At 35.7% G+C, this 23,356-nt stretch overlaps 1 protein-coding gene across 1 annotated transcript; it reads left to right on the top strand.

Moving 5' to 3' along the window:
• The first annotated feature begins 64 nt into the window (after positions 1-64).
• LOC115446529 (proteoglycan 4) lies at positions 65-23,054 on the top strand. The gene is made up of 4 exons (XM_030173214.2): positions 65-168; positions 18,595-18,686; positions 18,849-19,557; positions 19,690-23,054. Exons 1-4 carry the CDS (start codon positions 162-164, stop codon positions 22,305-22,307), a joined length of 3,426 nt encoding a protein of 1,141 aa, XP_030029074.2. The 5' UTR covers positions 65-161; the 3' UTR covers positions 22,308-23,054.
• The last annotated feature ends 302 nt before the right edge of the window (positions 23,055-23,356 follow it).

Raw genomic sequence — 23,356 nt, 5'->3', positions numbered from 1 at the left:
ATCGACTCTCCACTACGCTACTCCCCTAATCGTAGCAGCACTAGCACAGCAGTCGAGCGCGGGCCACAGTACAAACAACTCTTGCGCATATAGTGAAACAGTGCAGTGACAGTGATGCACGTCTGTGTTTAGTTGTGACAATAACTGAGGACTTTTTTATAATGTGTGGTAAGTATAGAATGCAGAAAAAATATTTTCTATGTTTTTTTTATTGTTCCATGTTAAAAAACGCTGGACAAGAGATCTTATCCAATAAGTGACGATGAAAGTATTGGATGATTTGCAAAGTTAGTGGTCATAGTTGAACGGTTAGTGGTCTAATAGCAGCGAAACTCTGAAACCGGCGGGTCTTAGGTTTGATGTTCTTGGAGAAAAAAATTGGAGGATAATGCACTGATGTTATGGAACACTTTTACTTATACTTTTGGGGATACAAAGCAAAGCATAGGTATATAGAAAATGTTTCATAAACGTAGGTATTATTTGGTTGTATTTGATAATTATTATTAATATTTTAGATTTATGCGGCTATATTTCATTCCGAATTAAATGTATGCCGGCTTAGGACAATAATTGTTATTGTTTTATAACAAAACATTCTTAAATAATTATCCATAAATTATATCTGAATACATACCGACTGATAATAGAAAGCAATTGGGTTAAAGTGAATTGACTACTCTCTTCATTGGCTCATTACATATAATGGCTAAATTGGATGAAAATATAGGACGCAGTAGTTTTCCTGAAAGTGGTTTAATATCAACCGCATATACGATTACGCGTATTCAGTGCGGTATGCGATGTGCGGAGATTGTTATAATTTTTATCACATTTTAAGAAATATGGGATATGATATAGAGATATGGGGCGCTTTGAAATCGTAAAGGACAAGGAAAGATACGGTAATAAATGAAAAAAATAATCAAGATTAATCATTTATTCAATTAACGTATTTTCCAAAAAATGTTTTGTTCGTGCAAAAAGCATTATGTTTTTTTAATGAATATTAATAATTACACCTTATTTTTTATTTACAGGCTGTCCGTATTCTAATATAATTTAGACATCTCATTATACTGACATAAGATACATAAATATTTTATTGTAACATTCAAATCCGTTTTTAAAATATATATAAAATGAAAAAAAAAAAACAAAATGAATGCGATACCATTATTATTTTATTGATATCCAAAGTTGTTTAATAAGGGAGTCACGAATAAAAAGATGTAACATAAATTATATAAACACTATTAATTCTTACATAAGGGTTAATTTGATAGGCTTTTTACAGTACTAAAATAACAACAACAATTAAAAATATATATGAATAAAAAACCGCATAACTTTCCAAAACAACATCGTTAGGTAAGCTTTGAATTTCATACACTATAAAAATATTTTAGTAAGTGGGTATTTATACATATTATAAAACAAAGTCCCCAAAAGCTGTCTCTGTATTGGATCGATTTTTTCAAAATCTACTGAACGGATTTCTATATGGTTTTTACTAAAAGATAGTGCAATGCTTAAGGAACGTTTAGGTTAATAGTACATTACGGTTTTATGTAAATTGACTGAAATATAACGATTACTGTTGAAGAGGTCGCGTGGTTATAAAAATCTCGTGGGTCGGAATTTACGTGGGAAAACCTTTGTGACACGATGATTTCCACGCATAAGAAGCCGCGGGCACAGTTAGTATTGTACTTATATATTGCTTAGATAATATTTGTTTTATAAACGACTATAATATATATTTAAAAGTGACATTATATCGCTAGCTCACCATTACAGGGTCCTAAGAAAATTGTAGCGATATTTTTCTAAACCTTGATCGTTGCAAAAATGTTAAATACATTGTTGTAATTATACAAAATAAGTTTTTTTACTGCCTCGAATCTAGTTGTATTACGGTACGACTGCAGTGCTGAGGTCTCGGGTTCGATCTCCGGATTAGGCAAATTAATATTAGGAATTTTTACTCAATATCGGCCCGGAGCCTGGAATTTATGCCCTATATTGGCAATAGGCTCGCCCCCTATCATGGAACGGAACACGCACTGCGAAAGGTGGGGGCACCAGTTGCACCTTTGCCTACCCCTTCGGGAGTAAAGCGTGAGTGTGCGAGTTAATTTTTTACAAACATAATCAACACTTTTTGTCATAACCTTCTGACGATAATTTATAAAACGCGATATCCATTTCAAGAAGTGAGTAAAAGAAAGCTCGGTACTATGATCCACTCTCTAATTACTTGTTCTTGACTAAGCTAGTAATCTAGTTAGTTAAGCCCAGATTTAATTGCTTTAGACGAGCTAATCAGGTATATAGGAAGCTTGTCAATACAATTACCCATCCCCGGCTAAACATCCAGACGCAAACCGAAGACAAGGTAGAAAGATGTCCTGCTGAGGGATATGAAAGTATGTTACGTTTGAGAAGACGTCTTGGATAGAGTGAAGTAAGGAAAAACGGAGAAAGCTGACCCCACCATCATGTGGAATGCATAGCTTGGAAGAGAGAAAGACGATCGGGTTTAATAGACTGATTGGGGCAGTGGACGAAAAACCAAAACCAAACGCCGCGGTTTAGATTTCCGTATCGAAACTTTATATTATCTGACTTCATATTATGTATTAAGATGGCAAGCGCCGTACATTGCGACGTAAGTCTTAATAATTCGACATTCTAGGTGTTGGTGATAGCAGCAAAAGAAACAATATAATATAAACATTTGTATTGCTATCCCTCAGGTTAGCGAATTGCTCGTCCCGTCATCCAATCAGAAAAAAACATTACAAAACTTTTTAGTTGACCTCTTCTTCCTTAAAGTAACAGTGCGTTACTGCGTACGAACCTTTTTGTTTAAACTTAACAACCATAAAACAACATAACCGTTATTCCTCGGCGCGCACCGGAAGACGACTTGCTCAGCCAGTCGTGTTGCAAACGATCTCTCATAGGTTTGTTTTTGTAGACGCTAGATCTAGTTGATACGGACTCTTGTATATCATGGATACCTGCTTAATAAGGGACCACACGCGTTTATTTGCATTGTATCGTTTTTATCTGAATAAAAATATTTTGATTTCATCAAAAGTTAGTAGGCACGGGTAAAAGTGGACATACGGAGTGACATAGTCGTGGCATAACGACGAAACTCCTTAAATAAAGATTTAAAAAAAAGCAATTTATTCGCTTCACGCCATTGTTATGACTACCCAAACTGCAACACTATTTAGAAGCTACAAAAGGCTCTACATTTGTATAAAAAACCGGTCGTGTAATGTAGTAGATGTCAATCTACACTAATATATAAAGCTAAAGTTTCTTTGATCGCGCTAATCTCAGGAACTACAAAACCGACTTTGAAATTTCACTAATACGAACCTTCTTTACGCCTGAGTGCTATAGGCTATTTTATGCCGAAACATTTTTTTCACGCGGACGGAGCGGGCAAACTTCTTACAAAGCCTAGTTATACTGGCTACAATATATTTCCAATCGGAACGCAAAAGTACTTGATATTACCGACAATGCGGGGGGATACCGGTAACCTACCTATACCAAGTTTTGCATACGAGAGACCTATTTGGTATAACCTTTTCGCTTTTTTATAAAGAGAGTTCCTTCATGCTCGGAAGAACGAGTTAAGTCGTTAGTTCCGATTGTTGACGTATGGAAGTAACGTTTTTCCAAGAGAAAGACTACAGTTTACGGATTTAGTAAGCAATGTAATTTCTAGTACTAATTATTTACAAAACAAATTTTTATTTGCTTCTAAGTATTATATAAATAAATTAAGAAAACCTATAAATAAAAATGAAACATCTCTATATTATATTTACATTTTAAATTCCATTTCAATTTCAAAATAAGAATTTAGAACTTCAGTTGTTATGAAATGGAATGAGAAACAAATAAAATTTAAATTTAAAATAAATACAATAGCATAAAATTAAATGTAATCATCGGTCAAACAATTATTATTGTATTATTTCACAAAAATGGAAAGTAAAACGTGATCGATTACTCGGTTTCACTTTCAAAGACAAAGGTATGAAATTAAATTCAGCTCACGAAGTTACGTTTGGGACTATGAACTATGGTCGAGGAATGCAGGTAGTGCCAACAGAAAAATAATTACGAAAGAAAGTGTTTTGTTGGTACTTAATATTGTATTTTCTTTTACCTAGTTATAATAAATGTTAGTGTGTCAAAATGTACAGTACCCAATATACTGCGGCGTGGTTTTGGATGTTTGGTAAACAAATAAACAAAGTCCTGGGTTAAAGTACAAGCTACCTTCTAAAAAATGCGTAAATGTTATTCCCAGAACGGAGTTTTAAACATGCAGAATAACGAGCAAAACCAGTTATAAAGTATTTCTTTCATTTTTGTGGGACACGAGTTTTTATTCGTTAAAATTCATGAAAACTTCGAATATATTTAAATTCAATGTTTGCTTAATGATTTCGATTTTAAATGTTGACAATCATATTTCTAATACTAATAAATCTTACGCGATAAAGTAACTTTCACACTATACAACATATAACCACATATTTATCTACAATTTTAGTGGCAATAAATATTTTATGCAATATGCCAAATTATGCTTCCTTGTAACCATTGTCGCTTGTAACACGTTGTTCCACTCACATTGTTATACTTATGCATATCGTTTATTTTCGCCGATTCGAATTAAACTACACTTTTCTCAAAAGTTTAAAGCCTTAAAAGCAATGAAGAATTACTTAAGCCTGTTTTTATACGGTTAGGTAGAGGTCCTTTTTGGGCTACTAATAGGGCCATTGGAGGTATCGCGGGCGGGCGGCGCTGTTCAGGCCCGTCTGCCCATAGTACACTGTACATTTTATATGGATGATGCGACCACGTGGATGAACTGCAGAGTGATTAAGCCTGCCGTAAAGCCCAGCCAGTTTCTGAATTTCCCTGCAATTGTAAGCTGGTCGCAATAAGTGGCACAGTGCAGTAACGGTTGCGGACGTCAGCTATACACTTTACGTCAGAGGAACTTCGCAGCCATCCCAAATGCCCCGAAGATGGTCAACGCGAAGATTTAGTTGGTACCTATAGCCGTGTCTACATAAAGGTCTTTATTAGTTGCTTTTAACAGGTTCGTACATATCATTGTATTATGGAAATAGCGAATTCTAAAGTAAGCCATACACGCTACGGTCTACCGGAGAGGTCATCTGTGCAGGTATGCCTGCGCAGGTATCAATTGAAAGAATTGATTTTCGATCCTGCGCCGGTCGCCTGCACAGGCTCAAAAATCTGCACAGGTCTATTCTCACACACATTTCGGTCCACCGGCGCAGGCATACCTGCACCGGTAGACCTTTCCGATGGACCGTAGCATGTATGGCAGCCATTACAATTGTTTCCATACTCCAAATGACAACCCGTTCCAAAATATCGGTAAATATAACGAAACTTACCGCTGAAATGAGCTACAAAATTGAGCTTAACTTTTGGGCCCATGTAGGCGGTGTATTTTAATGCGCTGACGGAGATTTTCGCCAAGCATACTCCCTGCATTTTCTGCCCGCATATATTTTATACATTTACCACGCATTTAAATTGTATTTTGACGAAATTGGCATTGAAATGGGCATTGTTTGCGAAATATTCATCGAAACGGGCTTAAAGGTGCTGGTATAAATAACTTCTGCGTATCTATGCCGTGAAAACATTATTGTCTGACACAAACTAAAGTGTAATTTCTATAGGTAAACAACAGTAGCTGGTACCTAACCCACATGCTTTCTAATTATACATCCACTAAGCATATCCGTACTGGACAGAAGGCTTTACTTTCTTCCACCAGTCTATCATAAAACATCAAGTAACTGTGAATTATCGCTTCATAAACATTACAACTCTTATTCTTTGTAGTTTATGCTTTAATGAGACGGGTAATTAGAGGATTAGATCGTTTTATAACTAAGTGATGTAATCATAAACGATAGAAGCTTCTAAACATCACACAAATACATACATAACATCACGCATTTTATCCCCGAAGGGGTATGCAGAGGCGCAATTAGGGCACCCACTTTTCGCCAAGTATGTTCCGTCCCATGATGTGATAGGGGGCGAGCCTATCGCCATATCGGGCACAAATTCCAGACTTCGGGCTGATACTGAGCAGAAAAACCCAAATATCACTTTGCCCGACCCGGGATTCGAACCCAGGACCTCAGAGCGCTATTGTACCGGACGTGCAATACAACGACGCCACCGAGGCAGTCCACATCACACAAATATTGGTAGATTTTTTTATACTAAAAAAATATAAATGATAAATGACTGCCTCCGTGCCGTAGTTATATTGCGTGCGCGGTACGATACCACTCCGAGGTCCTGGGTTTGAATCCCAGGTCAGGAGTGATATTGGATTTATCTATGCACACTACACTCACTACAATTGGAATTTGTGTCCGCTATGTCGATAGCCTCGCCCACCTTAGGACGGAACACGTGCGAAAAGTGAGTAACCTAGTTGCACTTCTGTCTACCTCTTCGAGGATAAAGGCGCGATGCATGTTTGTAATACATAAACCTTCACCTATTCATATATATAATAATAATAATAATATCAGCCCTGTATTAAATACTGTCCCACTGTTGGGCACGGGCCTCCTCTACTACTGAGAGGGATTAGGCCTTAGTCCACCACGCTGGCCCAGTGCGGATTTGTAGACTTCACACACCTTCGAAAATTCCTATTGAGAATTTCTCAAGTATGCAGGTTTCCTCACTATGTTTTCCTTCATCGCTAAAGCAAGCGATAATTCACAAAGAATACACACATATTTTTTTAGAAAAGACAGGGGTGTGTGCCCTTGGGATTTGAACCAGCGGACATTCGTCTGGGCAGTCCGTTCCATAACCAACTAGACTATCGCTGCTTCATTCATATAACAGTCCTTACATTATGTCGTTGTGGTCACTTCCTGATGTCGCAACAGGCAGTAACGTGAAGCAATCATAAACCCATCTAAAGAATGATTTGATTATCGAAACGATCGAAACACTCCTTCTTCGATCACTAATGCGATTTGTCAGTGAAAGTGTAGGGTTGAATTGGTGTTGTCATGTAACACATTGTTTAAGGTGGTAGCCTTTAAAATTTAATATGACGAAATTTTAAAGGCCGAAATATCCATGATTATTAATTATTTTTACATTTTTCTTTCAACTGCGAGAACTAATCACTAACTAGACGTGAATTTAAATTCTTTACTTGCCAATACTTGTTTAGTTACCCAGATTAAAGCCGAAACAAAATGTATGAAAATGGACCTTGAGCTACCACCTTAATATAATGCTTGCCTTTTATAGTACATCCTTTTTTAACTGTTGGTTGTTGTTATATTAATATTTACTTATTTCGTAATATTTATGATTTGACTTCATTCAGGGCCGTAGCTAAACTTGAATTTAAGGTAAGGCAACTGTGGTTGCAGTTAGGGCGGAAGTAAAAATGTTACTAGACCTGATCTGGTCAATCGATTTTTGGCTTTCTTGATTTGTGAATATGAATGAGTCATGCTAATACTTGCGTAATTGTTAGGGTAATATACAGATTGTAACAAAATTCCCTTAAATCTCGAAAGGAAGTTATTCCACCCATCAATACGAATAACTCTTAATATGGAACCAACTTCCAAATTGTGAAATAAAAAACCCGCTGCTCCATATATTTTGATAGAGTAGTTATGTATAATTTAGTTGAGTATTAAGGTAGGGCAGTTGTATTTTTAAGGTGGGGCATTGCCCACAATGCCCCCATAGCTACGGCCCTGACTTCATTGATTTAACTAAATCTTCATAAATTATCGAGTAAATATTGTGCAAGAAAAACTACAATTCGTATTTGTCGGTGAAATAAAGCCATTAATATCAACGGTTAAAAGGCAAATTGACTCAGGCGACATTTTTTTTGCGACACTATTTTTCATACATATTTGAAATCAGCACCATTTGCTATATTTTTTAAACTAGTTAAATTATTTTAAAACATATGTCGATATAATTTAGGTGCAAAACCATTATTTGAATTGTAAAGAATTACAAACCTTCCGAAAGTGGGTGAACCTTATTTACTCTTCGTTTTTTAACCGACATAAAAAAACAAGAGAATCTCAATTCGACTGTATTTTTTACGCTAATTTGAATCTTATGCTGTTCAACAAGTTATGACTTCTAAGTATTGTTTTGTAATGTGTAATTATTGTTTAACCCTCGTACATCCGCTGTTGTATCATCGTATCGTTTTAATATCACGAACTGTCGGTCCCAATCATATAATATAGGAAGATATATAACCAGCATACTAACATCACGCGAAACGGAATTATAGAGGAAATAATTTACTTAATCTACCTTATATAAATATGTTTCCTTTTCTAAACTCGTAAGGAATAACGAATTACTTTGTGTACTCAATAATATGATTCTATAAAATTAAGTATAAAAATGTAAATAAAACGACCGTAGATTATAAAAGTGACCACTACATAAAATCGTTTTAAAATTTACGCAATTTTGATAAACAGATAATTCTTATGTTTACGACTCATATGTAGTTGGCTGTATAGTGGTCTTCGCTTCATAAAAAAGAAAGTGTTAAATTACTTATGACAGCAAATAGTAACCATCGCGTATTGATATCCGCAAGACATTACAACCGCTTGTAAAATGTTAAGGTAGGGTTCCGAACTTTACTACGTCGGTAAGATGTAGTTGTTTTGTTTATTTTTTAATTTTAATTCTAATTAAATGAATACTTCTTACTGCAAAGTATGGTTTTTATTAATACGTTGTCGGCAGAAAATTAAGTTTAAAAAACTAGTTTTATTCTTATGTTATAGGCTATTTTAAAATTAGTTACAGTAGTTGCAGTTACTATTTTTAGAGACAAGATATTTGGTTATGTTGCCGTTTTATTATGAATGAGGAAAATTGATTGGATTGTGTGTTACCTATATTATCTAGTTTATGGACGTAATATTGTTATGTCTGTTTCCTAAATAAATAACTTATCCCAATCGCTTTATCGATCGCAAAAAAAACACATACAGAATATAGTTTATTTGACATCTTTACACATATTTTGATTGGTTTATTCTCAGGATCGGATAGAAGATTTAGATTGGAATATGAAATCACGTTTATTAACTTTACTACACAGCATTTATAATTTTAAGATACAATCGGTATAATATAGTTTCAGTCTGCGATTTATTGTCGCGCGCCTGGATCATGCCTTAAAGAAGATGCACATTCGAGATTTCTCTAACAGCGTTGCATAAATTAATTCACAAATCATGGTCCATTGTTGGACACAGATGAATGACCGATTAACAACTGAATAGTGAGTATTGTAAATACTTTCAATCAGTGCGTAACAGGTTCTAAAGTGTCATGACTAGGGATTGCTAGAAATGAATTAAAATCATTCTTCTAGTTCTTAGTTCAATACAATGCCTTTTTTTAGAATTGTTATAAACCTCATTGGCGTTGAATCCATATAAACCGATTCTTGCCGGCTTCCCCTTCGCAATCTATGTAAAATTTAATTATCATTAGAACGATTTGTAGACCGCATTTATGTATATTAATACCTATATTATATTATGTCGGGTTCGCTTTCGGAAAACTTCATCTATCGTATAAGACGTAATGTTTTTTCTCATATTAGCCATCCTAAATCTATCACCAATCCTTACTTTCTCATTTTACTCGGCATTTATTATACTGGACAATAATCACCAACACAAACCTCTAAACTCTATATTAGATGACCTTCCATTTTTAAATTGAAATAAAAAACATTCAGAACATACAATCGAGCTTCAATAAAAAAAACTGCTTTGTTGGTAAACAAATACGTCAATCGACAATGGCATTAGTAAAAACAAAAGAAAGTATATTGGTGTATCCGCAATCGGAGCGTGGCAGGCAGGTCACGTCGACGTCGAAAGTGCTCGCGAAGGTCACGGGCAGTGAATGGTAATGAAAAATGTTTTCGTCACACTAGTGTCATACGGAGGGGTGAATGGGGAAACTGGTTTTATAACAGTAGACCTAATTCAATGGTAATGTATACGAATGGTAATAGACAATTTTGAGCACACTGTTATACTTTATACGACGGGGTGAATGAGGAAACTGGCCGTGTTTCCACTCAGTTGTTTATAGTTTGAATATTGGAAGCAGTTTTGTAGAAGTTTTGCAATTTTCAACAAGAGTGAGTTTATTTAGTGGTTAAGTAAACCAACTAGTTAATTACTTTCGTATTTACCCCCGCATTCATATCCATTTTATAGTAGCCAAAATATAACCGAGCTTTTGCGTAGACTGTAAGGCAATTTGGTATTCTGCCAACTATTAACGTCTTTAACCACCATTTTCAATCATCATCAGCAGCCACATAAAGATTTCCAGACGGACCTGTTCGAAGCGGCCTGCATCCAGCGTTTCCTGCGAGCATTTCAATAAATGATGCCAATCGCTTTTTCAATCTATCTCTAAATTCGACCAATCAGAACAAAGTGTTTTTGACATGTTTAAAATTATTTATTTTGATTGGTTCATTCTTGTAATCGGATTAAAGATTGAGCTGTTAGCCGACATTATGTTTTGACTTGATTTACAATCTAGTTTAGTGCGGTCGTTTACACGCGATTATTAAAGATTATAATATGTGAAACAACAAAATAAATAAATAAACAAAAGAGATTGAATCAAGAATATTTTAAATTTCACGTTTGTTAGAAAATGAAAGTATGATTATTCATTATGAATATGTAAATTATTGTTTTATTTATAAACGAAATATTTTATCACCGTTGTTTTGCATAAAAATAGTTGAAAAATATATTTATATTTGCTAAATGTCTAGTGGCAGCTGGATTACTTGGGTCGTAAGCCGTGTAAAACGGGATTTCATTCGTACATATTTATAAGCCGATCCAAGTTTAAAAAAAATTAAAAAACACTATATTGTAATGTGTTTTCTTTCTTTCTTCTTTCTATAATCGATAAAATATACTCATTATTCCCAATAAAAGAAAGTAAACTAAACATAGTACAATAGACTACATAAAAAATATAATAATAATACCAACCCCCTATTATAAACTGACCCACTGCTGGACACGAGCCGCCTCCATTACTGAGATGGCTTAGATCTTGGCTCAACTGGTGCAGTCATTTTTCGCATTTCGTCCCATGATGTTAGAGAAAGTGAGCCTATCGCCATATCGGGCACAAATTCCAAACTCTGAGCTGTACTAATAGAAAAGCCCAATATCACTTGGGGATCGAACCCGAGACCTGAGCACTGCAGTCGTACCGTACAACTACGCCACCAAGGCAGTAGTAATTTATATGAATGACAAATCACTAACATTACATCATTTGGTACTCTTACACAATGTGCAACTTTTACCTAACAATGCACTGGATTCTCACATCAACAAAGAGTGCGAAAGTTATTTTATTACTTATCATGTATTAAAAACATGTAATGTATCAAAGGCATTTGTCATGTTTGATTATGGAGCAAATATACTTATAAAATATTAATTTTGGCGGCAAAGTTAGATGTGTTATATAATTTGCCTGATTTATAAATTAGTTTTAACGCGAAATTAATTGGTTTTTGATTGACAGCTGATTTAATTTTGCATAACTCTACGTCTTTAAGTAAGTTTATGTGTTTGTGGGTCACCAGAATTGTTAAAAAATAACCTATAAATTTTTATTGGTATTATTCACGACATGTGTAGCGGCTTGAATGTTTTTTGCCGGTATGTATCATTGTAATTTATAGCTTGCTACTACCAACATAGTATAATTACTCATATATACGTACTCTGTGGAATTGCATGTTTGATTGGAAATTTATTTTGTTTTTGTGAGACAGTGTTTTAAAATAACACGGTTGAAATAAATAGGTGATCTTTAAATATTGCTTGACGTCCCAAAAGGAGCTAGATAAGCCTCTAAGAGGTTCAAACATGCGAGTCAATGTCAATGATCTTATTCTAAAGGATGCCAAAGACCAGCGGTTGTAGAGTTTTGTGCCGGGCGGACTTCAAAAAAATCGATAGAAAGTTTTATCTGCATACTCTATGATTTCTAGAATTATTCTTTTCATATTTTACTACGCGATTATCCATTATAAATTTGAATAGATTTTTGATTATTCTTTTATTTAATACTCCGAAAAAGACAACGATTGCGAATAATTAGGAATGTTCGTGTAAATAGAACACGCGACTTTTTTACAAATCGAAGCACGCTCGGGTATTGGCCACTTAATTAACCATTCATTTACATATTGGATTCATATACGAAACATGATTCATTTGACATTCTTAACAGCTTTAGCGTAAAAGAAAACAACTTTTATTTTCACGCTAAGAGAGTCTATTATGATATGCCAGTTTTAGCTATGCTGTGCTCTCTCGAGCGAGATAAAGCATAAAAATGTACCGGGGAGCATTTTCTAGAGAATAACTGCAGTGAAACGTGCCACGGTCCGCGGAGCACACACGAAACGGCGAGTAGGCATCGCGGGCGCAGCCGGGTGCGTTCAACTGTACATGAGATTCGTGTAAAAAAGGTCACGCTATTGGTACGAATTATATAATTCGGCATGCGAAACAAAACGATATTAATACAGTTTTAATTTCAAACAAAACTGAATTATAATTTGCTGTGGATATCATCTCTACAGTTCCGTGCTGTTAGAGGTAAATCCAGCTTGTGGACTTGGCCTATGCGACCGATTAACCTTCATTACTTTACTAGTTATGGTTGTAGCTCAAAAATAAACCCGCCAAAAAACATAAAAATTCAACAATCTTATGGTATTTATATCAAACATGACTTATTCTTCGCGGTCGCAACACACACCTATTTACCCTTATAAAGAAGGCTATGTAAGACAGGCCATAGCATAATACATTATATCCAAAAAAAAAATTTACATCCTCTGGCAAATCTTATTTTCTATATATGTCTTACGAAACTTAAATACCTTTCTGTAAATCAAACATAACCTACCTCAAAATAAACATTTTTCATTCATCTAAAGTCCGGCGGACACTAGTGGGACGGCATAGAATATGAATGCGGTAGGACTTTTATGTTAATGGGTTTGATGCCTGGATAGAGTGATATTGTGTTTCATTGCTCATTATTAGCCCGGAGCCTGGATTTAGAGTCCGAGTCCCTTAGCACCAGTGAGACAGGCCAAGGCAAACCTTTATCAAAACTTTTAGGACAACCTTTATTAACGTATTATAATTTAGCCGATAGCAGTACTGTGAAATTATACGTATACCTACTGTCAAATCATTGGAAAAATAACTTTTATTAATGAAATACCGTCTTTAATTTCATAACACGGTTTTTATCGCGGTTTTTTAAATTTTATGTTTCTCTCGAAGTTTCGAAGGCTTTGCAACCTTCGTTGTCATGGGGGTAATTGAGGTCGTCCAAAGTCAAAGTTACAATATTACATTTTACAAATATACAAAATTTAAAATTGTTGCAGCTATTGACGGTCCGATCTACGCTGCATGAGCTCACAGTGTCTTGAAGTTAGTCGGTTCTAATATTAAAAAAAAAACACTATAAAATCCTTAAAATTGTTTTATTTAAATGTCTACATTCGCCTAAACATAAGGAATCATATCAATGGTAACGGGTGAAATTTTTCCAAAGGTAACCCGAGGCAAAAAGAAGCCTTAGTTAACGTATCGCGGCCAATTGACAAGAAAACAAAGACTATTGTGAATAGACCTAAAAGGGTAGCCGATAGTAATCTGGTTGTATAGACGCTTCGCAACTGAATCACATACTAATTTTCAGAAATCCCCTGCCGTAACGTCCGGTAATAGCGCGCCGGACCTAAAGATATCAATCAAGTATCATAATACATTATACCGTACAAGCCGAGAAGCGAGCAAGTCATGGCTCATGAACAACGCTTCCACACCATTCGATATTAATGACCATAAATCAGACATCTTTTCTTTTACCTATATAGTCGGATGTAGTCGGTTGTATTCATGCTTCTTATGATGATCGATAGATGGCACTGTAAATCAATATTGAATATAGCATACTGGATAAATAAAATGCTATTATGTAGCTATTAGAACGCGATAGTCCGTCTGAATACATCCAAATGTCTATTTCTGCTACCGATTGACTTAAATATGTAAGCTTTTTATACGAGCAGGGCAAAGTGCCTCCACTGCACTTGATGGTAAGTAGAGTGGGGTCCAATAGAATGTCGACTGACCAGAGATGATTACCCCTTGGCAGTCGACACAATTATGTAGAGAGAAACGTGTAAAACAAAAAGCAGTCGTAAGCCCATAGACATAGAGAATACCTACACACTACAGACCTACAAAAAGGGACAGGTATTAGATGCACAATAGCTTCGTCTCTTTCTACTGTGGTCAATTTGTGAGGGTATTGCCTAATTCCTAGCCATGGTAACAAAACCGGATCTATGATAACCACGGTATGTCACGTCAAGTTACGACAATGACTTTTACGTGACCACTGCTGTCGAGCCCTTACGTGATTGCTTGGTAGATTAGTCAGCTATTGTCAGTGGTGGCCCTAAACGACGCGAAGCTCTAGGCGAAATAAAAAAAAACGCAGCAAAACAAGTTCCCTGGTTTTAACAGGTTCGTTGGAAAGATCGTAAAAAAAGGTCTGACAACCGCGCCAGTGGCTGGTTGCCCGTTGCCTCCCCCAAAGGCCGCTTCTGAGTATTGTTATAGATTTTTTAATATATAGATTTTTTTTCTTGGTTTGGATATATATGAACGTCTAGATCAAAAGTTTAATTTTATAGCTTATAGCGAAGGTCAACTATCTAGGAGCCACGACCCACTAGAGATCCGGAAAGTTATCGCAAGAAAATCGCTGGCTGACGGAAAAAAAACTATTATTGGTCCTTACACATGTAACAATAAAAGTAAAGTTTTTTTCATATTAAGGTATCCGATTGAGTAATATTGCATATGGTTCAATTTCTAAAAGGCTCACAGCGTTCCTTGAGTACGCGTCAATAGAAAGCATTATCCACACGTGTATTATTGTAAATGTTTCTAGTTTCCCATACCATAGCATTATAATGTGAAAATTGGCACGTGACACGAACTATAATGACAAACAGACGGACATTCGGACACTACTGTTATTACTATTGCACAACTATTAGCTTTCTAATTTCTATAACTAAGCACAACTCATTGTGTATAAGGAAACTCATGTCACTTTCTTTAAAGGTTAAATAATATTTATTGTCCACGTATAGTTGTGTTATTACTCTGACATTTCTTCCGGGTCTAAGTGAGGGTCTAAGAAATTACTTCAAACCAAAGATATTGCACTAAGCTTCTTACATAGTATCAAGTATATAGAATTAAAGAGTCTTTAAGTGCTGATTGACAATGAGAGGAGAAATGCCTGAATATATTAGGTAATAATTTATTAGGTAACTAGCTTTTGTTCGCGTCTCCGTCCGCTAGTATATATTTTTCCGGAATAGAAACTAGCCTATGTCATTCGCAGAGTCTTAAACTATCTCCATACCAAATTTCATCGAAGTTCGTTGGGTAGTTCTTGAGTTAATCGCTTTCAGACAGGCAAAAAATGCAGCGGAAGACTTTGTTTTATAATATGTTTTTGGAACTTTTTAAGAGGAATTATTCTGTCATGTACATGTTTGTTGCGTAAATTTAACTCACGCAACGGAAACTCAAAAGGAATAAATTTTCCTTGTTTTTGCAACATTTTTATTGATGCTCTACTCCTATTGGTCATAGCGTAATGTTATACAGCCTTCTTCGATGAATAGGCTATCCAACAACAAAAGAATTTACCAATTTAAACCAATTCCTGAGATTACCGCGTTCAAACGAACTCTTCATCTTTATATAATAGTATAGATTAAACCGCTTTATTAAGCACACTGTACACGAATAAGAATTATCTGATACAATTCAGAAATACAAACCTGCAATTAAAATAGTAGGTCAATCAGGTACGGATGTGACGACACACTGATCTACAAATATGATGACATAAAACATGAGAAAATCATAAACGCAATGCGGACCAATAAATCATTTCACACTACAACGAATGGCCCAATCGGAATCCGACAAAGCGTGGGAACTGTGATTTCGCGGCCACCCATCGGTTATGCTCCACATATTAACTACTTTACGGAATCGAACTTAGAACACTTTGTACTAGTATTTAGAGGAAATGAAAGTTTGAAAGTGTATCGGACATAATGTGTCCTGTAAGTAATTTGGTTTTGGCTCACTGGTAGGGGTCGAGTTTATTTATTGTATAGAGTAGTAATTGGTAAACAGGTTAAGTAATATTAAGAAATTTCTGCCGTATAAATGCCGTGTAAATACCTACAATATCAGAATCATTCGTGCGCTGCAATAGTTAATTCCTGAACACCTAAATTATGATAAACATTACACGAATGACGAAACCCAAAAACTAACGATAATACAGAGATAGCTTTTAATTGTCGAACAAATATTACTAGACTCTAGACTAAAATATAAATTGCTAATTCTGACACCCGTTGTTTTTTTTTTAATCTTTATTTAAGGAGCTTGGTCGCACAATGTTAAGGTTTTTTAAGGTCCTAAAACATAAAACAGATATAACAATATAATACGTACGTAGACAAAAAAATATTTCGAGTAACTCAATAGGTGAAAAGTTATTATGAGAAATGTCTACCAACCCTTTGAATACACAAAAAAGTATTTTGAGCACTTAACTCAAAAGACGAAAAGTTATTACGAGAAATGTCTACCAACCCTTTGTATACACAAAAAAGTATTTTGAGTACTTAACTCAAAAGACGAAAAGTTATTACGAGAAATGTCTACCAACCCTTTGTATACACAAAAAAGTATTTTGAGTACTTAACTCAAAAGACGAAAAGTTATTACGAGAAATGTCTACCAACCCTTTGTATACACAAAAAAGTATTTTGAGTACTTAACTCAAAAGACGAAAAGTTTTTACCAGAAATGTCTACCAACTCTTTCAGATATACAAGAGACAATGGTTATACAAAGTAAATTAGGCGTTACTTTCTAGCCCTAAGTATCGTTTACCTTTACAACATTGACAAAAGATTACAAAGCCGGACACTTTCCCACAATCATGTAATACAATTGTATGAGCTAAGCAGCAATTGACCCGTGAGACGACAATTTTTGTTCAACGTGTATTCAATAAAAAGGAAATTAGAAAGCTGGCCGGGTTAGACAAAAAGCATACGGCAAACCTATTATTTTGGCTATTGTTTAAAATAATACTGATTTGATGATAGAGTTTGTAGTAATTGAGTAAATAACTGTAAAACAAGCGAATTTAATTCTCTGATTGAAACATTTTTTTGCATTTATATATAATATAAACTAGGAGTTTGTTTGTTTGAATGCACTAATCTTAAGAACTACTAAAGCGATTTTGATTTTCTTTTCACTAATAGGAAGTTACTTTACTTCTGCGTGCTATAGGCTAGCGCCCGTATTCATAAACGTTATTTATCTAAGGACGGAGCATTGCTGTGATAACAAGTCTGTTTCTCAGCTTTGTTTATCTGACAGTTTGCTGTTTGTTCAGATTTATTTATCTGACTAGATTAAAATTGTAACTCAATACCAGCCAATCACAACGGTCCTACGTCTACGCACTGCGAAGGCTGCCATGTCGTCAGCACTGAGAAAAAGACTTGTTATCACAGTAATGCTCCGTCCTTAGATAAATAACGTCTATGAATAAGGGGGTATTTTTATTCTGGGGAAATATTTATTCCGGACAAACTTTTTCACGCATGCAGAGTCATAGGCAAAGGCTAGTTTCATATAAAGTTATTTTACGCGTCTGTATTAGTAACGATATGAATTAAAACCTATGTGATCAAGTCATTGGAGTACTACCAATGCCGGCATTTAAATAACAGTAAAAATGCAGTAAACGAAACAAAAAATTACCGTTTAACTCTTGTTGTTAATTTGATTGATCTATAGTTCTATTCATGTAATATTGCCACATTTTTCCTTGGTGCTCCATTCCTATTGGTCATAGCGTGATGTTATATAGCCTTCCTCGATTAATGGGCTATAAGCCTATAAGATTTTTTTCAATTCCAACGATTAGTTCCTGAGATTAGCGCGTAAAAAAGACAAACAAACTCTTCACCTGTTTATAATATAGTATAGATGTAATATTATAATAATATGTATTTTTTGCCGCATAATTTGAATTTGAAACTATAGGTTGAGTACCTTCAAAAGATACCTAGAGTACCTCAAGATATCTTTTGTGCCCTTACTTTCAGCTGTTTATCTACTAATTGTACCAGTATCTGTGAGAACTTGTCATTAACTTTCTGTAATTAACTCTATACATCGAAAGTGTTACTTTTAGCTGTGAGTTTTCTTTTATAATAATAAATAAATATGTTGTCTACAGTGGCACGGCTATGGATGGCCGCAGTTGCTCTGCAGACCTTGCTCCTGGCAGTCAGTGGAGGGCACCATCGGAGATCTATGGCTACTCAGGCGGTACGTGCACATATAAATGAATACCCTACGAAGCACCAAATTCGTACATTGTTAAGTCCTATACATATTTGTAGGTATAGATTTTCATACATCATCTCACATACCTACATCTAAGAATATGTAGCATATTGCCCATTATAAAAATAACGTTTTACTTTTCAGGCTATGTCAAAAAGTGGATGGAGGCCTGTAGTTGGCTCCAGCGGCCTACTCTACTCATTCGGAGGTGCTCCGGCTTACAAAATCCCCGTCCCTGTCCTAGATGCTTATCAGTCTTCTGCACGACCCATAGCTACTCGAGATGCCACTAAATTGACCTCCATAGCCCAATCTTACCGTCCCACCACACTCCGGACGGTACCATCAGCTCCGCCTGCTAACCAACCCATAAATTCTTACCACAACCCATTTGCCTACAACAATCATCAGCTATCTTATAAGTACGTGCAGAATATACCTTTGGATAGCTCTCTGATAAGGAACCCTCACAATCCATTCGCTGCTCGTCCAGCTTACTCCAAATATCCTAATAAGTTTAAACAGCAAGCCCAAAATAATGTTTTGCAGCAGTTGACTAGCATACAACCCATACATTTTGGACAATACCAAACTACCAAGCCTCTGGATATATTTGGGAAGCCAATAGAAACTTACGTTAGGCCGAATGAAGTGAGGAAGCCTGTTCATCAGCCCACAATGGAGATATTCAAGCCTGAAGTGTTCAAGTTGCCGGACACTGATACATCAGCGCAGTCAGTCAGTCAACAAGTGAAGACCGCTCAACAGCAGAGCTTCGTTGGCGCTCAAAGCCAAGTGTTTAATCCTTACCCGCAATATACATTCCAAGACGCTGCTTTACCAAGCATTTTAGGTAAATAATTCTACAATACTTATTATTATTTATTGCAATCAGAAAAAAAGTAATAAAACAGAAAAACAAAATTTTACTTCAATGTGTAACCAAAAGCCAAGCAAAAAATAATGATGTATATGTATTTTTCAGGTTCATTTGGCTCATTTGGAGTTCAGTCAGTCAAGGGACGTGATCCAGTGTACTCTGGCACGAAGACCACCTTCGCCCCTCCGCAACAGACGAAACAAACTATATTCAACTCGTTCAGCTATAACCCCAATTACAAAGCAACGACCGCTCAAGTTGTCTCTACCACCCCGAGATATCAGACAACGGCAAATCAAGCCTTCTTTGGATCAACGTTTACAGATTACAAAGTAACACCTGCACCCCACACAAAGTTCTCCACGGCCCCCAAAATAGACCCTAATGCTGGAGCAAAAGAAAATTTCAAACCAAGCCCGCAAGATCCGTTCACGAAACACTACCAAAACGATTTTAATAAACTAACAGTCACCACTTACAACCCGATCCAAACGACAACATTAGCTAATAGCTATTTCGATTACAGCTTCCCAGCTCAACAAAATATTCAGCTACAAACTTATTATGATGATCAGAACGTTAATTATAACTATGAGAAGAAGAAACAAAAGATCCACGATAATGTTGCGTCTAGTGTAAATCAACAAAACAAACAATACACTACAGCTCCGAAGAAAACTCAATCCGATGATACTCTTTCAGCTCCCTACAGACCGACTTATGAAGTCGTAGAAACAACAGAGCCAGACGTCGCCTCTCGTCCGTCAACTGTTGCTTGGCCTTTAACATCACAATCGTATAACTATGCTAACCAACAAGCCACAGAGCAAAGTCTTAAGAAACAAGAATATGAGACGGCATTTAGCAAACCAACCACCACACCCTTGCCTGAACTTCCAGAAGAATACGCCATAGTAACCGAGGCTGAAAAAGGCTATGGAAACTCTTTGAGTTACGACAGCGAAATCGAATCTCAAAGTAGGCGGCCTCTTGGCGACGACTTCGAACCGATCGGAAAACATAAGCTCAAAGACTACTATTATAAAGTATCTACACCTGCTTATAATGACTTCAACGCGAGAAGAACGAAGAAGCCCAGTGAGTCTAGTAGGTTAACAGCAGCAGTAGAAACGTCGACACACTCCATCAAAGACCTAAATGATATACCAATTGAAACCTTACCGACACTTCCCCCTAATCTACATTTCAAACGACCAGGTGGAACATCGGACCCCGTCGATAAGGACAAAATCCGCAAAAGAAACAAAATAAGGAGACGTCGCCCAATTAACGGAAATGTAAACCGTAATAATGATAAAATCGTCACAGAAACTAGTACTCATTCCAGTACTGTGCAAACTACAGAATCTACTCAAACTACAGAAAACCAGGAGATCCATACAATCAGACCAAGAGTCAGGCCAACTAAGCCTTACCAGTCTAACCCTACTACTCCAAGCGTAACTACAGATTTGACAACTAGCGCTTTGCCAACAGTTTTTCCGACTTCACCCACTATAGTCAAAAAGAAACTCATCCACCGTCGTCTACCAACTACAACCGAAAGGGTAGAAACTACAACAAATTACTTCAAAGACGATACAAATAAAGATTCACCAATCATGAAAATATCAAACCGTCCGTACTTATCTAAACCAGCTGCAACGGCCTATGAATTTAGGACAAGCGATACGCCAGATTACACCCATAAGCAAGATGAAAAAGACACTCCTACCAGCGACGTCGATGTAAGCCTTACTGACACCTACAAAACATCTGTTGAAAATGCTCAAGAATTCTCATTCCACAAAGATGTAAAACCTATTGAAGCTAAATTAGAGCCCGTGACCAGTCAGCGATATAGAGAAACAACTACAGAGCCAACAAGTGACACTTTTACGAACACTGAAATAACTACAACTCCACGAATTGAAACTAGTTCAAATGTAGTGAAAGGAAATAGAACACGTCTAAGGAACAAATATAACAGACCAAGATTTAGTGTGAAAGACTACAGAAACAGAATAGGTTCAACTACAAGTACTGACAACCCTCCAGAAAATACACCCAAAGTAAGATTCCCTCAGCGGAGAGTTCCTTTTAGTGAAAACGGCGACAGTGAGACTACTACTGAAAGGAAAAGATTTACACCTAAGGATCCTAGACACAAGGTTAACGACACAGACAATAACGAAGAAAAGGAAAAAGAGATACATTCCATTAGAAACAGACAGAGACAGACAATTGATAACGGAGACGGCAGCACTCAGAAAATATCATCTCGAATACGTAATGGACCACGAAGACCAAGGCCAACTGAAGAAACGACTGAACTGCCAACTACAGTACACAGCAAGAGGCCCCTCCGCAAAAAAATCAAAGACTCTGAAGTAGGAGAATCGGTACAAGACATATCTGTGACAGAAACAACTGTATATGACGTCAAAAATGATATAACATCAGAGAGAAGTAAATCAGAGAGTGCTATAATGAAAATAGCTGATAAAAAGCATCATGACCATATTGAGCATTTGTTTGAGCATTCAAAACGAGTGTCAGATCTTACATTAGCTGCGAGTAAAGATTATAATAAACCAGGGATGTTTAAAACGGTAGCATCTAGTAGCAGAAGGATACCAAATTACTTCACGATAGCAACAGACGACCCTATATTACCGATAGAAGCCTTCTTCCCTCAACTCAATCAGAAGAAAGATGTATAAATTAATTGTATACCAAATCACTGTTTCACTGCCAAAGCTATGATTCTTATAAATTGGGCTATTATTTTGTAGGTATAGCATAGGAGTTAGGTTGTATTCGCGAACTTTGACAACAAATCTATATAGTTAAGTTTATTACTAAGACTCTAAGTATTATTTAAGTCTATGGTTGCTTTAAAAGTATAAGTTTAGAAAGCCGTAGCAAAGCACTATAATTAACTTCATAATTGGATTTTATGATAACATTTTAAGTATCTTTTGTTTCCCTTTACTATAATCAGGCTTAGTTTTATGAAAAGCCATAAGCCCGGCGTACCGCAATTTAAAAAAATAAAACATCGAATAACTAAGAAACATTTATGCAAAGTGTTACCTAGAAATCGGATCTAGAACCTCATTTATAGATAATAAACACTGCAACTAATGTAAGAGGCGACACGGAAAAGTATTGGATTTATAGATTTATTAATAAGTATCATTTTAGACCTACTGTTGTCATACACCTAATAATCAAATAGTTCGCTAATATAACCCTACCAATTTAAGGTGACTATGACTGGCTAATAAATATTTCCCCTTTGGTGCTCATTTAGTCTGTAAGGTATAATAACCCATGTGTGGAAAGATTATGTTACGCGATGACAATTTATCTCGTATATGACTTGAGTGTATGTAATTGTATAACAGTTGTGTGAGCGAAAACTATTTATGTGTTAGTTTTAATTGTGTAAATAAATTATTCTTAACAAGTAATTTGTTTTATATTGTCGTAACTTTGAGGTATTTAATATTTTATTACCACAGGTAAACTAATAAAAATGAACAGTTCACATTTTGGAAGTAAAATAAAAAAAACGACAGTTATAAATAAGCTTTCTAAGCGGATGTTATCGACTCTATGAAAACAAATAATATAAAATGGATGTAGTACGTGTGTTCAATATGCCACAATTTTTTATTTGATTCATAAAAACCGAACTTAAATGTTATTTTGTAAAGTTTGAACAAGAAATTACAAACTTTTAATACATTCAACAAATAACAAATCA

Source organism: Manduca sexta, chromosome 16 (assembly GCF_014839805.1).
Source record: "Manduca sexta isolate Smith_Timp_Sample1 chromosome 16, JHU_Msex_v1.0, whole genome shotgun sequence".
Lineage (NCBI taxonomy): Eukaryota > Metazoa > Arthropoda > Insecta > Lepidoptera > Sphingidae > Manduca > Manduca sexta.
Note: the sequence above shows the minus strand (reverse complement) of the source record. Positions and strands in the feature narration are given on the sequence as shown.

Bases quoted from the DNA above. Each gene is read 5' to 3' on its own strand.
- LOC115446529 (XM_030173214.2), top strand. The intron at 18,687-18,848 runs GTACGTGCACAT...TTTACTTTTCAG, and splicing joins GATCTATGGCTACTCAGGCG to GCTATGTCAAAAAGTGGATG. The intron at 19,558-19,689 runs GTAAATAATTCT...TGTATTTTTCAG, and splicing joins TGCTTTACCAAGCATTTTAG to GTTCATTTGGCTCATTTGGA.